This window comes from Herpailurus yagouaroundi, unplaced genomic scaffold (genome assembly GCF_014898765.1).
Source record: "Herpailurus yagouaroundi ecotype Mexico unplaced genomic scaffold, PumYag 295, whole genome shotgun sequence".
In the NCBI taxonomy this organism is placed as follows: Eukaryota; Metazoa; Chordata; class Mammalia; order Carnivora; family Felidae; genus Herpailurus; species Herpailurus yagouaroundi.
Window position 1 is genome coordinate 4,022,746 of NW_024412512.1, and position 8,747 is coordinate 4,031,492.

The window sequence follows — 8,747 nt, forward strand, 5'->3', positions numbered from 1 at the left end:
AGAGTCTGGACATGACCGCTGGTGGCAAGGCCTGGCCGAGGGGATGGCCACGGAAGGGGGGAGGGATGGGGCCAGGCCCTGGGCCAAGTGAGGACTCAGCTACTCCTGATAAGATGTGAATTCTGTTCTTTGATTTGCCACTCGTGGCTATCTAAAGTTTCCATCAGCAGCTGAATGGATAAACACAGGGTGAGGCACCCACACACTGGAACGTTATTCGGCTTTAAAAAGGAAGGACGTTCTGGGGCACCCAGGTGGCTCAGTGGGTTGAGCCCCCGACTCTCGACTTCAGCTCAGGTCATGATCCCTGGGTTGTGGATTCAGTCCCCTGCATCGGGCTCCACACTGAGCGTGGAGCCTGTTTAGGATTCTCTCTCTCTCCCTCCGGCCCTTTCTCCGGCTCATGCGCACTCTCTCACTCGCTCTCAAATAAAAAATAAAAATAAAAAAGGGAAGGACATCCTGCCACCATGTGGATGGACCCTGGGGTCACTGTGCACAGTGACAGAAGCCAGACACAGAAAGACACATCCTGCGCGACCCCACTCGTGAGGGGTCCCTAGAGGAGTCCCGTCCGCAGAGACAGAGAGTGATGGTGGGAGCCAGGGGTGGGGTAGGGGCGGGGAATCAGTGCTTCATGGGGACAGAGTCTCAGTCTGGGGAGATGGAAAGTTCTGGAGACGGATGGCGGGGGCAGCTGCACGACAGTGTGACTATGCTCAGTGCCACCAAACTGCACCCTAAAGAAATGATGATAATGGTCTATTTTATGTATATTTTATCACCATTAAAATAAGTTTGAAATACAGATTTTATATTGTGTGTATTGTGCTGCCATTAAAAAATTTAAACAAAAAATTTAATTAAAACTAAATACAGTGAAAAAGCCACAAACTAACCACATTTCAAGCACTCAGTGTAGCTGGTGGCAACCGTGTCGGACAGCTTTCCATCATCATGTCTGCTTTAGAGCAGGAGTCACAAACTGTGGCCTCCCAGGCACATTCAGCCTGCCATCTGATTTTGCCGGGCTGGCAAGATAAGAATCGTCTTTGCATTTTTATATGATTGTGAAAAAAAATCAAAAGTAGAATCGTATTTTGTGACATGAACTGATGTGAAATTCAAAAAAAATTTTTTTTAATGTTTACTTACTTTCGAGAGACAGAGAGACAGAGAGAGCGTGAGCCGGGGATAGGCAGAGAGAGAGGGAGACACAGAATCTGAGCTGTCAGCACAGAGCCCGACATGGGGCTCGAACCCACGAACTGTGAGATCGTGACCCGAGCCGAAGTCGGACACTCAACCGACTGAGCCACCCAGGCGCCCCATGATACGTTCTAATGTTTAATAAAATTATGGAATGTCACGTTTTGCCTATCGTGCTGGTGAGGATGAGGGCAAACGTGGATGAGGCCAAAGTGGGTCCCCCTCCTGTGGGGGACAATTTGGCAGAATCTGTCAAAATGGTCAGCACATGTTCTCAGACACGACGATCCCGTCCCTTGCCAGTTAACCTAAAATTATAACTTGTTGATGTTCCTAGAGCATATGCTTCCTGAGACCTTTGGGTGGAGAACAGGAAGCAGAGAGGGGAGACAACAGAAGGACACAAGTGAGGGGCTGAGGCTGTGGTCCAGAGAGAGACCTGGGAGGCAGCACTGGAGGGAGACAGGGTTAGGAGAACAGGACATGGAATCTAGTGGCTCAGAGGAGGAAGAGTCTTGGGGGTGGCTCCACCCAACAATCCATGATGTTCTTTTCTCCCCCAGTGTTTTATTGGTTTTGATGTCAGCTGGATACTTGCTGAAAGTATCTAACCCTGTAAAAGAAACAATATAAAGGTAAAAATAACAGAGAATCCTATCACTCTCATTCAACTATGTATTGGAGGTCCCAGCCAATGCACTATGACAAGAGAAAAACGTGAAATACAAAACACATTAGAAAGAGACAACATTTTGCCAAATCCAAAGAACTAACCAGCAGCACTAACTGAGTACAGCAGGATGGCCAAATACAACACAGATATTAAAAACATCAACACCTCTCAGGGCACCTGCGTGGTTCCATCGGTTGAGCATCTGACTCTTGATTTCAGCTCAGGTCATGATTTCATGGTTTGTGGGTTTCAAGTCCCATGTCAGGCTCTGTTCTGTCAGCACCAAGCCTGCTTGGGATTTCTCTCTCCCTCTCTCTCTGCCCCTCCCCTGTTCACATGTGAGCCTGTGCCCTCACTCACATTCTCTTTATCTCAAAAAATAAACATTAAAAAAAAATCAACACCTCTCTCGTAAACTAGCCATGAACACTCAAAAAAAGCAGTTATGAAAAACATCATTCCCAGTGACAACAAAAACTTTAAAACACATAAGAATCAACTCAGCAATTCCTTTCTGTCTAAAACCATAAAACTCTCCTGGAGGGGGCAGGAGAAAGAGCTCTGGATAAGGAAGCAATATACCATGTTCATGGATGGCCTTTCACTTCCTTCCTTCCTTCCTTCCTTCCTTCCTTCCTTCCTTTTTTAGTTTATTTATCTTGAGAGAGAGAGAGAGAGTGCAGAGGAGGAGCACAGATAGAGGGAGAGAGAGAGAATTCCAAACAGGCTTTGCACTGTCAGTGCAGACCTCAATGCAGGGCTCAAACCCACAAACCGTGAGATCATGACCTAAACCCAAATCAAGAGTCTGATGCTTAACCGACTGAGCCACCGAGGCACCCTGATGAATTTTCACTTCTTAAAAGTTTTCCTGCCTGAGGGAACACATTGTTTCTTTCATACACACACATTCCTAGTCTGAAACCTTTTACTTCAGTGGGATTAGAATCATATAAATGGCAAAACTGAAGTTCATCCTGGGTAAGGCAAGTGTCATATATAAAAGATATCATTTATATAATTTTATATTTGACATGGTCACACTTTTAAAATAATGTTATTTCAAGAATGCAAATATCCAGTCTATAGAAGTTTACTCATGCAAAAACAGATAGATAGATAGATAGATAGATAGATAGATAGATAGAACTTAAATGGTTCCTTGTTAAAAAAAAAAGGGGGGGGTATTTTGTTTCAACAGAACATTTAAAAAAATTTTTTTTCAACATTTTTTTATTTATTTTTGGGACAGAGAGAGACAGAGCATGAACGGGCAAGGGGCAGAGAGAGAGGGAGACACAGAATCGGAAACAGGCTCCAGGCTCTGAGCCATCAGCCCAGAGCCTGACGCGGGGCTCGAACTCACAGACCGCGAGATCGTGACCTGGCTGAAGTCGGATGCTTAACCGACTGCGCCACCCAGGCGCCCCAACAGAACATTTTTAAAGTGCCTATCTTTGTCTCTTTTCTTTTCTTGTATGAAATTGTCCTAATTTAACTCTTTTATTGTCTATTTCAGAAGACAAATTTTTTTCACAAGAGATAATTTCAAAAGTAGTCTCCTTCCACTTTCCCTCCCTACGTCAATAAAGGTAGTTATCTTACTTAACCATCTGAAAGATTCCCAACATAAGTAACTCTTGGGGGGTGGCGGGAGGGGGGAGATACAGTTTGGAAATATCACACTAGTCTGTTTTTGTAAGCCTGGGGGCTTATATTACAATGTACCTCTTGAAAGACATTAAGAGCAATTTCTAAGCCAGAGGAAGTGTTGATTATTCTATTCTATTTATTCTATTCTATTCTATTCTATTCTTTTTCCTGAAAAAAAGAGACAATTCTGAAGAGAATTGTGGGAAGTGTGTGAGTTAAGGATAGATTACATACAGTAATCTTGGGCCCTCCCTTAATTGTCCTAAAGCAAAACAGAAAAACCTTTACCCTCTCAGTAACTACCCTGAGAAATTCTACCACTGGGCCCTAGCCAAAGAAGGTTTTGCCGTCAATTAAAATGCCAATATTTCTCTTATAAGCGACATGTTTATCATTTATGTTCATTGTTTGTTACTTACTCTTTAGGCTTTACCCTCAGAGAAAGTTTTGGTAAGGAAGAAGGGGATTAGAGAGAATTCAGGTATCCGAGGGCACCGAACACCAACTCCAACCGCCCAGTTTTGGCTCCGACCCCAGGATATACCGTTCCCAGCACCTAGGAACCACACAGCTCTTGCTATAGCATGCATGTCTCTTAAATGCGCATCTAGATGTCTCACTTCCCAAATCCTCTCAAAAGATGCACTCACGGATCTCCTACGTGTCGTTATTTTTAGGTCGGCATACCGGAAGTAACATCGGCACATATCGCTGGCTCGGTGTTGCTGTTAGTAGTGAATCAAAAAGTCTATGTTTATGATTACGAAGCCAATTCCTGGAACACATCTATAGGTATATGTGTGGTTTTCAAAAAAATTTTGTTGGCAATCATCCGAGAACAGGTTGTTGATTTTGGAAATACAAACAGTGCTGCTCCTTGGATGTCAGCCCCTGGACATCACCTTGTTCTTTAAAATTCAAATGAAAATTGGTTACACGGTGGGAACCTAGTGTTTCTGTCCAGGATCATGGTCACGAGCCACAAAATCCCGCTCTGACTGATTGGAGTCAATGAGGGACATCAACGGGAACTGCGTGGGAGTGGATGTCAGGAAGGATCGAGGAGGGCCAAGAATGGCTTGTACGCACTTGGTGACAAGCCTGGGTGATGGGAATATTCACCCCACCTACTGCATGTTAGGGACAGAGAACAGGAGAGAAGGTAAGCCATATGAAGAGAGAGAAAGAAGAGAACCATCCCGTAGCATGCAAGGTGGCGAGGTCGAGAACGAAGACAAGGAAGGTACTATTCTTTGGAAAAGAAGGATGGTTGGGTACCCATTGAGATGAGAAAGAAAGAGGTCCATCAAGGTTTCTCAACCCTACTGCTGCTGACATTTAGGGCCAGGTCATTCTCTGGGGGGGGGGGTGCTGGCACCCTGGGCACTGTGGGGTGTAGGGCATCCCTGGCCCCACCCACCCCATGTCAGGAGCACCCCTCCACCGATGCATCCTGATGCCCCAAATGTCCCCAGATATCACCGAGTCCAGAGCCACCGGGCTGGTAGATCGCCATCTGGCAACTCGTTCATCTTTTGCTTCACTTGCGTTACTTTTGGCAAAAGACTGTGGGCCCCACGAGACGGAACCTGGCCCAGCCAGTGTGGTACCTGCCAGGTGTTTGCTGAGCCCTGGCCGGCGAGGGGCCTGCAGCCCTGAGAGGGACCGAGAAGCACAGCAGAAGAGCCACACCTTGGCTTGGCCTCTGTCTGACTTTTCTCGAGCGAGTTCCAGGGTGACCTCCGAGAACAAGGTGACCGAATACACGGATCCCGGGTACGTGGGGGCCGTGCACAGGCGCGGTGTGGACTGCTGGTAGAGAATGTACGTAACCCCGAGTGGGGCTGCGAACCCGACGGTAGTTCCAGGCCACAGAAACTGCTCTGACCAGCCTTGGGCCCATCGATTTTCACATCCAAACCAAATACAGAGCTGCCTCCAGAACATGAGCCCATCCATTCTTTACAGCACTCACTGCTCGCAGCCAAACTGCCTCCTGGCCCTCCCCGCTTCCTCCCTCCCAACTCTCCCAGGCTGGCTCCCTCTAGCTCTGCAGTGCCTCGCCCCCCCACCCCTCACCTATTGTCGACCTTTGACCTTCGGTTCAGTTCTTTTCAATCTTAGCTTCATGCCTCTTTCTCCTTTGGCGGGAGGTGGTGCGGGGGAGGGAAGCATAAAATTCACATAAAAACTGGCCATTTCCAACCATCTTAAAGTGTACAAAGTACTCGGGCATTTAGAACATTCGCAATGTTGCACAATCATCACCTCTGTCTAGTTCCAGAACATTCTGTCACCCCCAGAAGAGACACTCCCCCATTAGCTGGCACCTCCCCCCCAGCCCCAGCCCCAGTCCCAGCCCCAGCCCCTGGCAGTCACGGTCCCCCTTCCTGTCTGTGGATGAGCCTGTGCTGGACGTTTCACACACACGGACTCACACCCCTTGTGGCTTTTTTGTATCTGGTTCCTTCCCCCAGCGTCGTGTGTTCGAGGTTTCTCCCCGTTTTAGCGGGTGTCACTGCCTCTCTCCTTTTTAAGGCTGAATAATGTTCCCCCGTGTGGATGAACCACTTTTGTTTATCCGTTCATCAGCCGGTGGACGTTCGGTTGGTTTCGTTCTTTTGGGTATTCGCGAATAGTGCTACGATGCACCTTTGTGCATGAGTTTGTGTGTGGATGTAGGTTTTCAGTTCCCTGGGGTAATATAACCGAGGAGAGCAGGTTCCGGGCCATGTGGAAACTCCGTGTTTTAATTTATTGAAGGAACCATAAGGGTTCCTCGTAACATAAGTCAGTCTGCTCTCCGTCCTTCCCCTTTTCTTCATAACTTTCTTTAATAGCATCCAAAGGGCTAACTCCCCACCCTGGCTCCCACCACCTACCTTCTGTCTCTGTGGACGAGACTCCCCCGGGATCATATAAGTGAACTCATACAGGATTTGTCCTTTCGTGTCTGGCTTATTCTACTGAGCATCATGTCCCCAAGGCTCATCCATATTATAATAGGTGCCAGAATGTTCTATCTCTTTTTTTTAAGTTTATTTATTTATTTTGAGAGAGAGAAAGAAGGCATGAGTGTGGGAGGGGCAGAGAGAATCCCAAGCAGGCTCTGCACAGTCAGCACAGAGCCCAGTGCGGGGCTTAAACTCACAAATTGTGAGATCATGACCTGAGCTGAAGTCAGATGCGTAATGGACTGAACCACCCTGGTGCCCCAGAATGTCCTGCCTTTTTAAGGCCAATTAATATTCCGCTGCGTGTATATGTGATATTTCTGTTCACCCATTCATCTGCCGCTGGACCCCTGGGTTGCTTTCTCTATGTTTCAGTTATTGTGAATAATCCTGCCATGAAGCATGGGGGCGCGTGTGCAAATATCTCTTTGTGTCTCTGCCTTCAGTTCCTTTGGGCGTAGACCCAGAAGTGGGATTTCCAGAGCTCTATTTTCAATTTTTTGAGGCACCGTCACCCTGTTTTCCATGCCACAGGCACCAGCTTACATTCTCACCAACGGTGCACAAGGGTTCCAGTCACTCCCCACCCTCGCCAACGCTCGTTTGCTGTGTCTCCGATAATAACCATCCTGATGCGCGTGTGTGCTATCTCACTGTGGTCTTGCTTTGCATTTCCCTAATGATCAGGGATGTCGAGGGCACCTTTTCATGTCTTGTTGGCCACGTGTATATTTTCCTAGGAGCTGAAGCTTCTGCTTTTAAAATAGAATCCATTGGGGCGCCTGGGTGGCACAGTCGGTTAAGCGTCCGACTTCAGCCAGGTCACGATCTCGCGGTCCGTGAGTTCGAGCCCCGCGTCGGGCTCTGGGCTGATGGCTCGGAGCCTGGAGCCTGTTTCCAATTCTGTGTCTCCCTCTCTCTCTCTGCCCCTCCCCCGTTCATGCTCTGTCTCTCTCTGTCCCAAAAATAAATAAAAACGTTGAAAAAAAAAATAAAAAATAAAATAAAATAAAATAAAATAGAATCCACAAGGGGCACCTGGGTGGCTCAGTCGGTTAAGCGTCCGGCTTCTGCTCAAGTCAGGATCTCACAGTTCATGAGTTCGAGCCCCGCGTCGTCAGGCTCTGTGCTGACAGCTCAGAGCCTGGAGCCTGCTTCGGATTCCGTGTCTCCCTCTCTCTGCCCCTCCCCAGCTTGTACTCTGTCTCTCTCTGTCTCCCTCTCAAAAATAAACATTTAAAATAATTAAAATAGAATCGATGAACGCCTCGCCAAGAGAAAGGAGCCTTTCCTGCCATTTTGGCAGGGTCCTAAGAGTTCCTTCAAAGCCAATGGTTCTCAGCTCTGACGGCTGTGTCCCTCAGGTGACACTTGCCATCGTCTGGAGATACTGCCCACAACCGAGAACGATCTGGCCCCAAGTGTCAGTAGGGTCAAGGCTGAGAAACCCCGCTCTAGCCTTTTCCCTGGAAATTAGGGAACTCGTGTTTTTTATGATTTATATTTTTTTCTAAGTAGTCTCCATGCCCAACATGGGGCTCGAACCCACAACCCAAGACCAAGAGTCACATGCTCTTACAACAGCCACCCAGACGCCCCACAAACTCATGTTTTTGGTTTTTTGTTTTTGTTTTTTTTTATCCTCTTTTCCTTTTAGGTATAGAACACCCTGTTTCACATATTTCTGGTGATAATTGTTGTTACAGCGGACATCCCTTTTGTGTGGTGAGTATACAGTGTGTAGCCTGTCCATTTTTACAGTGCTTTGAACATAGATAATTAAGAATGAAAATAAGGACAGAGTAAACCATGAGAGCTGGCACATCAAGTCCCAGGATGGGCTTGGGCAATGTCTCTTCTCCCCGGTTCAGGAGAGGGATCCCCTGGCTGGCAGGAATATATCCACCTTTGTTCCTTTTTTTTTTTTTTTATGTTTATTTATTTATTTTGAGAGGGAAAGCGTGTGCACAAGTGAGAGCAGGGCAGAGAGAGAGAGAGAGAGAGAGCAACAGAGAAAGAATCCCAACCTGGATCCCAACTGTGAGGAGAGCCCAATGTGGGGCTTGATCTCATGAACCACAAGATCATGACCTGAGCCGACATCAAGAGTCGGATGCTCAACAGACTGAGCCGCCCAGGTGCCCCCTACTCTCTCTCTCTCTCTCTCTCTTTTTTTTTAAATAAGTTTCTTCCTTTTTTAAACTTGCTATTTTGAAATAATTACAGACCCTACAAGAAGTCCCGTGCCCCCTTTACCA

At 47.2% G+C, this 8,747-nt stretch overlaps 1 protein-coding gene across 1 annotated transcript in view; it reads left to right on the forward strand.

Annotated features, from left to right (window-relative positions):
• Positions 1-8,747, forward strand: part of CATSPERD (catsper channel auxiliary subunit delta) — a 43,599-nt gene that overhangs the window by 4,208 nt on the left and 30,644 nt on the right. Inside the window, exons 4-6 of the mRNA XM_040461616.1 lie at positions 3,402-3,474; positions 4,213-4,327; positions 8,147-8,214. Of these exons, the coding sequence (XP_040317550.1) occupies positions 3,402-3,474; positions 4,213-4,327; positions 8,147-8,214 (256 nt within the window). The remainder of the gene's footprint in view (positions 1-3,401; positions 3,475-4,212; positions 4,328-8,146; positions 8,215-8,747) is intronic.